The 15,365-nt window shown below is 36.0% G+C and overlaps 1 protein-coding gene and 1 pseudogene across 1 annotated transcript; both read right to left on the bottom strand.

Moving 5' to 3' along the window:
• Positions 1 to 3,207: 3,207 nt before the first annotated feature.
• Positions 3,208 to 3,844, bottom strand: LOC145641106 (large ribosomal subunit protein uL15x pseudogene; annotated as a pseudogene).
• A 1,474-nt stretch (positions 3,845 to 5,318) lies between these two features.
• On the bottom strand, positions 5,319 to 11,979 carry LOC145641090 (uncharacterized). The gene is made up of 4 exons (XM_081692254.1): positions 11,386 to 11,979; positions 7,047 to 7,199; positions 6,734 to 6,939; positions 5,319 to 5,736 (listed from the first exon to the last, which is right to left on the bottom strand). The coding sequence occupies exons 1-4, from the start codon at positions 11,848 to 11,850 to the stop codon at positions 5,532 to 5,534; spliced, it is 1,029 nt and encodes a 342-aa protein (XP_081548380.1). The 5' UTR covers positions 11,851 to 11,979; the 3' UTR covers positions 5,319 to 5,531.
• Positions 11,980 to 15,365: the final 3,386 nt, after the last annotated feature.

Here is a 15,365-nt window from a genome sequence, read left to right as displayed (position 1 = left end):
TATAAATACAACTTTGATGAAACCGTATATGAGCATCCGCAATGGGTATGGGTATATGAAAGTTTCTCATATCCACAATTTACATCAACCTATTATTGACAAAATACACATTACACTTAACCTATTATTGACTAAACAACGCACATTTAAGAGTTTTGAATGGCACCGTAATGGATGTTTTAGGCAATAGATGGACTAGTATAGGTGGATAAAGGTAGGATGGGATATGAAACTCGGGTAATAACACCCATCCTATCCACCGATTATCATTTTTGTGCACAAAGCACACTCCTATTAGTAATCCCAATTGGCAATGATATTACGTGTTCCAAGTTATATACTTGTATATAGTTAAATCGATTGTAAAAGATTTGACAATCTCAGACAGATACATAGGTGAAATGGCTGAAACTAGCCTCAACATGTTTGGCAGAAAACAGAGACTTGAACCATCTGAATATCTGATAGACACAACTCACACAATTTTACATATCATAAAGATTAGTGAATCAGTGATGCAAAACAAAGACCATAATTTATCAAATAGTGCTCATCAAGTGTGCTGTTAGACCTAAATCATGGCCCACCAAAAGGGGTCAATTCTGGTAACTAACTCTGGGTACGGTGAGATGGATCGGGTCAGGTAATGTGTCGAAAAAAAAAAAAAAAAAACGGGTCAGGTTAGTTTTTGACATCTTTACTCAGCAGCCACTACCACTGCACAAAGAGAAACTCCAAGTAAATGCAGAGATTAAAACTAAGCACATTTATATACGTACTATTAATGAAGAGTACAATGGAATTCCTTCTTGAGTCACACTCAATGATACCAACCATACCTTCAAGACCAGAAAAAAGCCTTTGTATGGATGAAAAAACACACCCAAACAATCACATCACAAGCTAGGCTGTATATACTCCCAATACTACTAAGCCTAAGCCCAGTTCAATATAAAAATCAGTGTAGTGTTTAATGGGCTTGATTATGCTCCTTGTATTACTAAAAACAAATCCCAACCTCTACCGAAATAAAATAAAGAATCCTAATGATCGAAGCTGTTCAAGATTCTTCTAGTAAATAAGAACTAGGACACAATCCAATACAAAACATGTCAAGCAAACAGCAAATATTAATTTCAATAGAAACAACACAATGAGACTAGAAGCAGCCAGGGCTACTAACAATGCAAGCACAGTACATAGATCCACATAAAAATCTACTCTTAAGCACCCATTAATTAGCCACAATTCACTCTCTCAAACTGCTAGCATAACACATAACCCAAACATGGACCATAAACCTTCTCTCATAACAGAATGTATTCAACAGAAAACTGAAAAGAATTCTGCCAAGTTTACAAATCCAAAGAAAATCAACAATAGCTGCTCTCAAAAACAAAATCAATCCAGGATGGAGGCAAGTAGACTACAGATATAAACCATGTGATCACAGCAAATCCTCAAGACAAATAAAATCTCTTTTCCTTAGCAGAAAACTTATACTATACTTTTAAACAAGTACCTTTGTCCTGTATCAATGCTTCTCATCACCCTTAGACTCAAGTATCACATTTCGCAACACATCAAGATGAATAAGCCTTGCACCTCAGAACATAATTTCACATTCTCAACAACTCAAGGTTAATAACTAACTTCAACTATATAGAGATAAACCTTTGTATCCCAAGACAATAACTTTCCCCTATGTTCTCCATTTCCCAAAGACCAGCCGTTACTTAATCAACAAACATCAAGCCACATAATATTCCTCAACCGCTCAACCAGGACCCATAACCAAACACATTATAAACCATAAGCTAATCACCATACCTCAAAAAGGTCAATTTGAAAACTTACTACCTATCACACCAATCATCAGCGACATGGCCAATTGAACCATATATATTTCATTACCACAATAACGACCAGCAAAAATGCTCCATAAAAATTAAACAGTCCTTATTGAACTCAATCACAGTATATCACCAGAATGCTCCTTAAAACCTTAGTACCCTACTATCAATCAATCAATCAAAGCCTAAATCCCATAACTGGGGTCGGCTAAATGAACCAAATATGATTATTCTGTGTGGTCAGTACCCTACTTTCCTACAATAAAATAGGCAAATATGAACAATTATAACCTAGGGGTCCTAGACTGGCATAGTTGGAAAAGGAAAAAAAAAAATCAATATGCAAGCTTGCTAAATCATACCAAGCCTGAATGAAGCCTGCTAAATCGTACCAAACACAAATGCAAACTTGCTAAACCATACCAAAACTGAATGCAACCTTGCTAACCCCACATTTAACTTGAATGAAAGCTTGCCAAATTGAATCAAACCCAAATTTGACAAATCATACCAAACCCAAATGCAAGCTTGCTAAATCATACCAAACCTGAATGCAACCTTAACCCCACATTTAACTAGAAAGAAAGCTTGCCAAACTCAATCAAACCAAAATGCAAGTTCAACAAATCATACCAAACCCAAATGCAAGCTTGCTAAATCATACCAAACCAGAAAGCAAGCTTGCTAAACCACATCAAACTTAATGAAAGCTCGCCAAATTATATCACAGCCAAATGCAAGCTCAGAGAATCATACCAAACCCAAAGATATTTGTCACCAAACACTCCTCAAAATGCAAGCAGTACACAGTCCCTTTGTTCATTATCAAGAAAAATCCGCACACAAACTACCACAAATACCAGAATCTTGGTACATATATAAAAGCATTCACGGTCACAGAATAGCAGAAAGTGCCTAATTCATAGCATCAAATTGCTATCTCAACCAGTCATACTAAACCCTCCAATATTCTTCATCATCCAACACTTCCCAAGTCACTAATAAGCCCACAATCTACCGTAAAATGCAAGCATAACACAACTTCTTTTGCCAAACTTATAATGAAAACCAAGACACAAACTTTCACAAGTTCCATAATCTCATTTAAATGCATTCATGGACCACAAAAACATAAATTCCACTGAATTCGTAACACCAAAACATTATCAAACAATACATCTCCTCAACAACCAATCACAAAAACAGGAAATGAATCGTAAAAAAAGCAGTAAAACACAGAAAAGCATACATCTTAGGAAAAACACACAGAAAATCAACGCTCAAAACAAAATCAGAAAACACAGAACAACAGCAGTAATACGATAATAACAATCATTTAACAAGACCCAAAATCTGATCATAACAAAATCCAAAAACAAGATTAATAATAATTATCTCAAATACTCAAAAAGTTTCCCAAGAAACAAAAACAAAAAACACCTTACTAAATGTTTCTCAAACCCCCACTTTCACCTAAGCAGTAAGAAGAACAGCACCACCATTCTCCTTAATCTTCTTCTCAGCAATCTTAGAAATCAACTTAGATTTAACAACAACAGCTTGATTAGCAGGCAAAACACCCTTACCCAGAACCTTAAAATACCCAAATTGAGTGACATCAATAACAGGCGCTTTCCCTTCTTTAGAGGCCTTCTCCTTGACATCTTCAGGCACCATAGACCAGAGCTTGTCGAGGTTAACAATGGGGCAATGAAACCTGTTGCGAAGCTTGTGAAAGTAACGCATACCAACTTTACCGAAATACCCAGGATGGTATTTGTCGAAGAGGATACGGTGGTGGTGCATACCTCCGGCGTTACCGCGACCTCCGGGATGTTTGCGGTGTTTTCCGATACGACCGTGACCGGCGGAGACGTGGCCTCTCTTCTTCCTGTTCTTCTTCAACCGGGTTGTCATGGCGGATTTTGATTGTTTCTCTCTCTCTGTGAGTGAGTAGGGTTTTGGAGGGAGGAGGAATTGTGGAGGCCAGAGAAGAGTGATTAGGGTTTCTGCTTTTATGGGAGTGATTAGAGGAATGAGGAGATGGGGTTTTGGGATGTGGTTGGGCTTTTTTGTGAAAATGTTTCGAAGCCCAGTTGAGTGTAGTTTAGTCCTGTCCGGTATATGGAAATTGTTTTTTTTTTTTTAAGATATGGAAATTGAATTTAGAGGTGTCAAAATCTGACCCGATCCGAAAAATATTCTTTCAGATTTGGACTCACGTGAACATAATAATTTAGCATGAGTCAACTTTTAAAAAATTAATCTGATCCGATATTCTCAAACCAAATTCGATCATCCGAATTGACACCTCTAATTGAATTTTTGTTTTTGAACAAAATGATTTTTTTTTTTTTTTGAAGAATTTTTATTATTTAAATTAAATAATCATTATGGATTATATAGTATTTGTCACATCTCACACTAGAAGAGCATGAATTTTTAAGACATAAGATTAAAGGGGTTGAGGGACCAAGTTTTTTTAACATCTTTGTTATGGAGTAGAAAGTAAAATTCATTCATACTCAAATTATGTTGGTTGAAAATACATGTTTTTAAATATATTTGTTGTGAAGTAAAAAGTAAAATTCATTCATACTTAAATTATGTTGGTTGAAAGTACGGTAATTTACTAAACAAATCAAGCTCGAACAAGAAAATTTAAATCTGTTTATAACTAATTCAACTCGAACTCGAACACACAAATACCCTAACTTGATTCACTTCATTTACACCTCTGTAATATGTATTGAAAGATGAGCACATAAACAATGTTGCACCTATGATATAGCTAGTTTTAAGAAACTTTGGCATTCCCATTGAGCGAGGAAAAAAAAAAAGGAGATTTAAGATGAAGTGTTATAGAATGGTTAGGGTCCATAGTACCTTTGTGTACAATTAAAAATGACAACTATTTGTACAAAATCACTTATCATCATAGGACCACTTTTGTGAGTCGTTATAACCAGTTAACTACATGACCCTATTTGAGGTATACTCTTTATTCAGCCTAACCCACCTACAAGATAGTCTTATAATGGTAAGACGGTCTTAAAGCCAATTTTATGGAATAGAACTGAAATGGCAAATTTGACATACTCGTATTATTCTAGGACGGCTAAAGAGAAGATGTGAATATTTAACCTACTTCAAGATTTTTAAGGATGGAAGAGGTATTACTTATCTATTTATCCCACTTTATTTTCTTATATAGCCTGCCAAAAAGGCAAAAATCTAAAATAATCATTGCAACCCATATATGAATATTAATTTTGATAAATAAATACATAAATGCGAAGGGGAAGATGGAGCTAGAAGGATAGCCAGAGCATATTCAAAAGACCGAGACTGTAGCATATGGATCTCCCAGTGCATCTCCATTCTTGGAGAATGAGCCAAGTCCAGGATAATTTAGAGAGCAGAAACAAAGGGGGGATCATATGATGAAACAAAAGAACTAGTAGATGCAGAAGGCCGACCGCACGTTAGCCCCAATTGCAGAAAGAATGCAATGCTGATTCTGCTCTAACATTACTCACAATAAACATGCACATTGCCACATATATATATACATATTCAACACGATGAAAACCTTAGGAATCAAGAATTGGATGGATTCTACTTATATATAGGAATAAGGGAGGGTGTGTATGTGTAATTGTGTATATATATTATTGATCATCTCTGAAGTAAAAGGGCAGCTCCAACCAAACCAAACCATAAAGTTACTGCAGCCCAGAAAATGCGATTATCCTGCAACACAGGGGGTTTCCACTTTAGGAAGTCCCCAATATAATCTCTGGATGAGGGGAATGCACTTGTAGTTGAAGAACCAATGAATTGTTCCTTGTCCTTGCTTTTGTCGGTCCAAGTCGATGCATAGCTGCAAGAGACAATAGAAGTATCCAGGTGTTAGCAAGGGTTAAGCGCCAATCTGCGGAAAGAAATACCACTCATAGACTAAGCGAGCAAAATTGCAGCAGTGATAAAAAAAATGGTACAACTTAGATACGTAACACGTTTTACATTCCAAAAATCCATGAAAGCCTACAACAAGAGGGTGACTGAATACCATATTTTGTTATGTTTATAGTTTGCGGAGATTCACCTAAAAGACTATCAACAGAGTAAGTGTAAATGTGTAAACTTAATTACAGCTTTTGTAGATACATTGGATCAGATTTTGTAAACAATACTTTAATCAATACATAGTTAAGATAGGCTTTTATAAATTTTTATAAATAAAAGAACTTAGGAAGCATTAAATAATTTGGCAAAGTCCCTAAGCGATGTCTTTGATCCAAGAAGAGAATTCGCTCTTGGTGACACTCTACATGATCCAAGAAGTCTTCTGATATGCTATTTTGGTGACTTCATTCTTGTGAGAGTCTAGTGATTTTTCCATAGTCTTAAGAGTAGTTGTGGTCCACACAGCAGGTTCATATAGTAATTCATGTAGAGTATACCAGATTCATGGTCTGTCTAAGCCCCAATGGGTTTAATGGCTAAACCAAAAGCTTCATTATAATCAATGTGAAACCAAGAGTTAAACCTGGTGTCTACTCTTGGATATGTAATGTGGTGCACATGAATGATATTAGCTGGTAATCAAAGATGAGTTATTTGGAGGTTGTCTTCATCAACTAGAAGATAATACACTGAAGTAATTTTCTTTGCCATTGATAAAAAAATTCGTGGTTTATACCTAAAAAAATTAGTGGTTTATACCTAAAATTCTCTTGTGTTAAACTGTGTTAATCTCTCTTTTCCTTCTGTGATGCTGGATACACTTAAAGTCATAGCAAGTGGTGAAAGTGCCCTTAACCCATAACATGAACTCTTAAGATCAATGAGGTTGAGATGTAAGTCCTGAAAATCACCTGTCATAACTATTACCAATTAGCGGGATTGTTACCATCTCTTCTTGGGTTATCTTTATTTTTGGTGCTTGCAAGATGTAACGAAGCTCTGCAGCTTGTCGGCGAATGCTGACACTAGGATGCTTTTTTTCTAATTGCTGATATAGATCAATGCAATCTGCATGCCGGTTGTTGGCCTCATACGCCATAGCAAGCCATATTTGTATCTGCAGACCATAAAAAGAGAATGATATTAGGTCAACCACTAGTATATTAACCCACTATAACAAAAGAGAACAGCCATAATTCATCATGTGCTAGCAGCCAAACCGACCTCGCCACCAAAAAGCGTAGGTCTGGGAATGATTGTCAATGCAGCTTCTAAAAACTCAATAGCTCGTTTATACATGCCCCTACCATAAGCCTTTTGACCCAGCTCAAACATCAATTTAGCAGTTGCTCTTTGTTCAGCTTGTTCCTTTGCCACCTACAGTATCATGGAGAGAAGAATTGATTAATTGGCTTCATTTAAAAAAAAAAATTTAAAAATAATTAAAAAAAATTGCGCAAATTCAACAGCACACAGAGGGAACAATAAACCAAACAAAATCCATCAATCTTCATGCCTTACATAGACCCAACAAATTACAAATATTCTATGCATTAAGAAACAGTTTTAGTTGGAAATCTAGTTATCAACTCTTCATCATTGCCTCTAGCTAGATAAGCAAGTTGTAGTTGACAATTTTGTGCTTCGGTACTTCACCTAACTGCTCAAATCACTTATCTGAATTCTGAAACAATTACATATCCACTAAAGGCTTGAGGATGTCCATAGGCGGCAGACCAGCAGCACAAGTCCTAACCCTCAACCTAACCAGTTTAAGATACGGAAAAGGCGTTCCCAAAAAAGATATCCTGAAGACTCTCTGAAAGTATACAGCACAGAGGAAAGGATGATACTATTGGAAGCAGTGGCTAAACATTTTCAAGCAAGTAACAGCTAACTTAAAGCTAAATAAGAAAGGCGATAATAATAATATAAACAGTCACTTGTCAATAATTAGTAGTGGGCAAAACAGGGATTATGATGGGTATAACTCTACAAGTAATTTCCCTAAGCATAACTATGGATGCAACAGCTAAATCCTGTTCTTTTACTATTCTGGTAACTCAGAAAGTCAGAAGGCTCGAGTAATAACTGGACAGTGCATAACAGAACATATGCCACTGCCTATGCTCTTAGGACTTAAGTATTCAAAACGGAACAGCGAGCTTATTTAGCATTCAACCATCATCTCTACAACACTACAAGGCATTAAATCCATGACATTATGCAACACTCAAAAGAAGCAATAGCAATCATGGCCTAAATTACTTCAACTTTGTATGGCTTTCCACTATCCTACTTGTCTGCAGGTAAGGGGAACCAAAATAATAAAAATCAAAATAACCCAAGAACAGCATCAAGAAACAAGTATGAATATAAATGTCAAGAATATTTCTTGATACTATCTTCTCAAATCATATTTGGCACAGATCATAACTTTGACTATGTGAATATCTTCCTAGGAGAATATTATATTTGATTATGCAAGTCATATCTTTTGCATGAGGATGAAGCATTGGATCGTAAGGGATGAAGGAGGAAGATTTTTGTAGATGACCACACGGAATAATCAAATTTGGTTCATGTAGCCGACCCCACTTATGGGATCAAGGCTTTGATTGATTGATTGATTGATTGATTTTATGCAAATCATGTTCCTAGAATTGTGTAAATCATATATATCAATTTCTTCCATTTACAATGAGATCATCAATGTGATGTTGGGAATTTTAATCGAGCTTCTTATATTATCAGCTAAGTGGAAGTGTTCATTTTAGATGGTGAGATTATATAAGGTGGCACAGTGGCAGATTTTATCACTTAAAAAGGTGATGTGCCATATATTCTATGACTGTCATGCTACAAATCTATATCATCACTCATTTTAATTCTTGCACAAGTAATAAACTACCAATACTCCCCTTCATCTTTGCTTAAATTCAGTGCTCCTTTGGGCTTAATATCCTCAAGATGGTAGAATTCATTGGTTCTCTCCTATGTTAACCTATAAATTCTACAAGATTTATGTGGATCATTTTACTAAGGATCTGATCTCTTCACCTTATTCAAATAATATTCATTAAACATAACTTAAGTTCCATAACATAATTTCACTGCGGTAAAAATAATTTAAGTTTAGCAAAAAAAAAAGTTCAATTAAGTAAAATTAAGTTGTAATTTGTAAAAATCATTGATTTCAAATAATAGAGAAATTTAGTTAGATTAGTTTTAATCGTAAAAAATAATTCAAGTTTTGGAAAAATAATTTAAGCTCATAAAAAATAATTTCATGTAAAATTAATGTAAAGCAAATATAAGGGCCCTGTTTGGTAGTAAGCTTATTGGGGGTATATTAGCTTATTTGACTAACTTTAGCTGATTGACTAGTCAAACAAGCTAATACAAGTATTTGGTAGTAAGCTTATTGAAAGAGCTTATTCCACTAAATAAGCTCTTTTTGAAAAAGCTCATTTTAGGAGCTTTTTCAATTAGCTTATTCATTAATTATTATGAAATGACACTTATAACCTCATTTAATTTAAAATCCTATCTAAACTACCTACCCCACAATTAGCTTATTGGTCATTTCACATACTCAATCACCTTTAAGCTATCGACTATTTACCAAACACTTTTATATAATCGGATAATACAATAAGTTAGTCAAATCAGTTAATAAAATCAGCTAGTCAAAATCAGCTAACTCAATCAGCTTTCAGCTTTCTCCCAAACAGGCACCGGCGGACCTACGTTGGAGCAAGGGGTAGCACGTGCTACCCCTAAAAAAAAAAAAAAGAAAACTGCAAAATGTTAAAAATGCTACAGCAGTGATTATGTATATATACTTTTCATTGCTTATATATAAAGTACAATGTGCATTGCTCTGGTGGTGAGTTCAATAAAGGTAAAGTTGTTTTATGCGACACTCAAGAGTTCGACACCTATAGGCTACACATTTTTTTTCCCATTTCGTACGAATGAGTGAATAACCATGTAGAAATAGCTTTCTAATTTACAATATACTCTTTATTCATAGTAACTCTTCCCATTTTCATGTATATATATTTTTTTCCAAAGCTCATAGCTTTATATAAGTAACAATATTTATGAAAATTTACATAGAAATGTATATAAAAAAATCGCATGTTATAGTTTTTTTTTTTCTTATATTCAATGCAATTAGCTGTATAAAACTTTAACCGATTGATAGATAATACCAATACATACTTTGTATGTAGTGTATAATTCATGGAGCATTTAAGGGGGTACTTTTTTATTTGATAGCAGTATATTATTGACATCTATATTCGGAGTATATATTATGGACAAATTAAAAAGCACTAATATTAGTAAAAATATTATGGACAAAGTGGTACATGTATATTAAAAAGGTCTAAATTGTGCATACACTTACAAAAATAGGGTAGGGTATAAGTTAAGACAACACATTGTAATGTATAAGGTTAACCCAATTCGTTCGGTTGATTGTTGTATAATACGACAATCTAAATAGTTTATTATGACTTTATGAGTTCTAGCTATTTACGGTTTGCTAATAAGTTATTTAATGCGTAGTGCTACCCCTATTTAGAAATCCTGGATCCGCCACTGCAAACAGGGCCAAGTTGAACAAAACAAGGCCATAAAAAAATAAGTTCATCTGGTTTAGGCTCTTAATATAATCCAACATATCAAAAACATATCACCATTTCCACACCCTTCATAAACTATTCTTCAATTCTCCTCTTCTCCAATTTTTATTCCAGCAATGGAGGCAATATCTTTAACTAACCCTCTATTGTCTCTTCAATGGCACTTCACATCTAACATCACCAACTTATACACAATGACTATGTGTTTCATGCTAAACTGCCAACTACTCATCGGCCTACCATTGTCTGCCTTATTAACCGCCTCTTATGCCCACTCTCCAAAACAAATCACCTTACACATATGCTTCAACACACCACCATCTTTACGAAACTCAAAACCGTTGGGTGCCTTTGCTACCCTTAGCTTTACCCAATACTTCTCGTCTTCTCCTAAATTGCAGGCTCTACTCCCTCCATCTTTGTCGGTTATTCTCCATTTCTACTTCCAAAACTTCTACTACTGCCTTGAGGCCCTTGATCTAACCACCAACAAAATCTATACTTCTTGTTGAGTCAAATTCATTTTATCAATACTAGAATAACCAAATGCCCGCCCCTCTTCTATCCTACATTCTTACCTGCACCCGATAATTTGAATTGGGCACCATCTTCAGTTCTTCAGTACCTCTAAATCTATAACTACGCAAAGTTTGCAACCCTCACTCATAAAACAAAATTGCTTATGAATCTAAATACCTCAATCAATTGATCTCCAAACAAAAACAAAACAAAACATTAAAAAAGAAATACAAGTAATTAAATAATAAACACGACTAGGCATTTAAATAATACTAAAAATCCACAAAATCATCAAACATCATCATAATTCAAAACAACATAAATTATAAAATCACTCAAATAACAAATAAATCATCCAATCAAAATCAAAAGGAGAACAACAGATCACGAACCTTTTCGAGCTCTTTCCGAACTCTCATCTTCTTCTCCTCCTCAGTCTCATCAACACCATCACCTTCACTAGCTTCAGCATCAATCTTCCCTTGCAATTCCTCCGCCTTCTTCTCCAATTCTCTCATCTCCTCAAGCTCCTTCACTCTCCTCCTCATCTGCATCTCCCAATTAATCAGTTCCTCATCATCACCACCATTACCGCCGCCATTTCCACCTTCTCCGCCGCCATTTCCGTTCTCTTCGTCGCTAGAATATTCTACAGCGTTCGACTTCCTCGAGAAACTCACCCTTCCGAGTGTCGAAAACTCTCCCCATATCTGAAACTCCTTCTCTCTCTTCGGCAACCCTAAGCTCAACACGACGTCGTACGGGAGTAATCGGAGCTTTTTCCGGTGATCGGAGATTACCTTCGCCGGCAAATTTAGGTCGACAGGTAAAACTAGGTTTCCGAGAACAGTCGCCATTGTTGCCGGAGAAGTTTGAGGAGAGAGAAATTTTTAAGCAAAGAGAAACAAAAAGGAGCCGTGAAGGAGAGATCAGTGATGATGCGTGAGAGGTTGAGAGATATTTTGAGTAGTGGTGGATGAAAAGACGGTTTTGTCCTCTATTACAGGGTTTATACTTTATAGACAGTGATTAAATGGTGGTAAAGGTGGAATAAAGGGATTTGTTGAGGGTATTATGGTATTAACAGGTTTGAAATTACGTGGCGCGTTGTTGAGGCGGCTGCCTTGTGGCGGGTGTTTTATTTGGGAGTTTGGTAATGCGTTCAAGAAATGGATAGTCTTAACGATTAGGATCACGGCATTGTTACGACGTCGTGTTAGTGTGTAGCTACTAGCTAGGACTGTATAAAATTCCGATACTTTTTTTTTATTTAAATTTATTTTTTTTTCAATTGACAAAAGAATGAGAGATCCTATTAACGAAAAACAATATTAAAACCTAAAGACAAACTAATACAAGAACACAAAACAACTAAACAAACACACACTGAGTAACATGAGAACCAAATGAACATAACGCTACATCAAAGAACATCTTCTTTTGCATGAGGTCATACGAGTCGTCTGTGGCGAACGAAGCTCGCTTACGTTTGTAACCTATGTTAACCTTACAAAATAATAAACGATTAGAAACAAGCATTCTGCTACCTGATTTTCGAAAGCCTAGAGATGGACGACAACATATAGTGGCCGAATGATTGGTTGATAGGGACCGTGCTAAAAAATGAATGCCACTAGGGGTGTTAACGCCTAAATGCGGCAAGACAACTGGAGGAACATTGTGGGCAGACGAAGAGGGGAACCTAGCATCCAGGGTAGGAACCTGCTCGAGAGGAGTTGGAACTATTGTCATCTTGGTATGCGGGGAAACATTTTGATGGCTTAAGGAAGAAGATTCCTTGCACGGAAAGGGGGCCTCTGCTTCCCAAGGTTCATGACCTTGGAGGGCCTCGGCCAAGATATATTTTGACACCCGAACAACTCGGATAGTGACAAACGAAAAAATGGCAGAATTATAATATTAGAGCTCTTTGCTGAAACTATTTTCCCAAAGTTTTCGTCAACACCAACATACAAGACTTGCGATTTCGAGAGTTAACAAACTTATGATATCATTTCTCATCCGTAACCGAGTCGTCTAAATCATTACTCTGAGATGCCAATGGAAGGACCTAGTAGATGTGCGAGTTGGGGATTCACCAAACACCCCACATTTTGTGTCAGTTGCACCATGCCCTGTGACGAATCAATCTTCGTATTCGTGGGAATTGAAAAAGAGCCATCCACTATAACACAAGAAGAATTTTCCTTATTCTTCTTCGAGGAAGCAACATCAGCAGTATCCAAACTCCTTTTCCTTGTAACCTCCGAGTGAAGTTGATTGGTTTTAATTTGCTTTGGTTGGAGACAGTCAATGAGACAAAAAAGAGAAGCCTCTTCACCATACTTGGGCTTTGTACCCGGGAGTGAAATCACACTAACAACATCATTTCCTGGACAACAATCCCCTGAATTCTTCAACTGAACTAAGTTCCCAACATGATCCGGGTCCCGCAAAAATTCTCGGTTTTTAGGATCTAACCGAGAAGCAAGTGACAGGTCATCATAGGCCTGTGGTAAGCATCCCAATTTTGACGCAGCAATAGCTCGTCGATACAAACCTTTAACATTATTGCCATCAAACTCAAGCACTGTAGAACAAAGTTGTAAAGCTTGAGAAAACTGATTATTTTGAAAAGCACATGCAGCCAAATTCAAATTTAAGGAAACGACAAGGTCCACAAATGAGGGAATCCCATCAGAAGAAAGGGGAACAACAAAATAGAGGACTTTAATAGGCATGTTATATTGCAAATAAGCATCTCCAAATTCATGTCGACAGTATGCAAGAACTCCATTAGGACTCCCAATTCCCATAAGAATATTGGTAATTGACCCGTAATCGTCGTCATCATTTAAGTGCAACAACAATAATTTTGATTGAACTAAGCTAAAATTCATCTCAACAAAGGCTTTAACAAGGTGAACACACTCTACACCTAAAGAATAAACAACACACAACAATAATCACAAAACTTGGCCACAAAACGACGTAAGGGCAAGAGACCCAAGATGAACAAACAAACAAACAGCAAAACAGAGCTCAACGATTGAAAACCCAAAAAGGAAAAATCAACACTTAAGAAGGTAAAAATAAGCCACGAGCCAACCCACTTAAAAGCTTACTGAACACAGATTTAGAACTTCCATTATAACGACAGACCCGTATCAACGTTGATTTACCAAGCTTTAAACTTGTGTCCTACCAAAACTAAGCCGGAAGAAGGAAGAAAGCGTCAAGCCTAGGTTGTAAGGAAATAGGGCTCGCTGGTGATGGTTGAGAAAACATGCAGTAAAGCCAGTCGCCGGCGAGCGAAGGACTGGTGGGGCTGGTGGGTTGGCGGTGCGAACATCAGTTTTGGCGGTGGAAAAATAAGGACAACACTTTTTACCAATCTGCTCTTCACTTGGTATTCATATGCTTTCTTTGTATTTTAATAATTTGTGTTTACAACACTTCTCTTTTCACGCTATGTACACTATTTCAATTATTAATAGTTATATGGACTGTATATTTAAGTACTAATGTGTAAAAGGTATATGTAGTTAAAAAAATTGATATTATAAAGGTGTAAATCGAGACAAGTTTAACTTGATCCCACATTTCTATATTTTACCTAACCTATAATTCACCAAAACTACTCAAAGTGAGATATGTGAGTAATGTAAAAGTTAAAAAAATTCTTGCCATTGAGATTATTAAAATGACATGTATAGAAAAAAAATCCATTAGATTATGAGGGCACGTTATACTCATTGAGATTTAGTGACACTTCGATTATAAGTTCTGCCAAGCTATTGTTTTGAATGCCCTTTCTTCTCAACTCAACAAGTGTTTTCACTATGTAGATGGACTAGATGGTGGTCGTTGCTAGTAAGGTGATCTCTGGTGGGATTGCTCAGTGGTGGAGGGTGAGCCAATTAGATAACGATAATTAGACATGAGCTTGACAACCATGACTTAACTTGAGCTTGGGGCTTGATCATTAATTATTTGATCTAGTCTTAACTCTTAAATTTACATGTTTAAGTATTATTATAATGGATGAATTCTCTCATATAAAGCCCCCAATATGACAATAACCCCCCAATGCCCCATTGTCAATAGATAATTTTAAGCTATAACTATTTTATTAAAATGATAATTAATAATAATAATAAAAAAAAAAGAACCAAGTCAAGGATTGTTTAGACCTAACTTCTTGTTATTTCAAGCCAAACCTGAACATGAGTTAAGTTTTGACCGAGTTTTGATTTAGCCAAGTATCGAGTAGCTTACGAGTAGACTCAGTTCGTTAATGCCCCTACAAGACTCATGCAAGATTACATTTATCTTTGAGACTATGTAATAAATTAACTTACCCTCAGACCAT

Source organism: Chenopodium album, chromosome 1 (genome assembly GCF_948465745.1).
Source record: "Chenopodium album chromosome 1, dcCheAlbu1.1, whole genome shotgun sequence".
NCBI lineage: Eukaryota > Viridiplantae > Streptophyta > Magnoliopsida > Caryophyllales > Amaranthaceae > Chenopodium > Chenopodium album.
Note: the sequence above shows the minus strand (reverse complement) of the source record. Positions and strands in the feature narration are given on the sequence as shown.

What these genes read in the sequence shown, in the direction of transcription:
- LOC145641090 (XM_081692254.1), bottom strand. Translation starts at nt 11,850, where the DNA reads ATGGCGACTGTTCTCGGAAACCTAGTTTTACCTGTCGACCTAAATTTG. An exon ending in CTACGCTTTTTGGTGGCGAG is followed by an intron (nt 6,940 to 7,046) that starts GTCGGTTTGGCT and finishes TATGGTCTGCAG; the next exon opens with ATACAAATATGGCTTGCTAT. An exon ending in ATTGGTAATAGTTATGACAG is followed by an intron (nt 5,737 to 6,733) that starts GTGATTTTCAGG and finishes TGTCTCTTGCAG; the next exon opens with CTATGCATCGACTTGGACCG.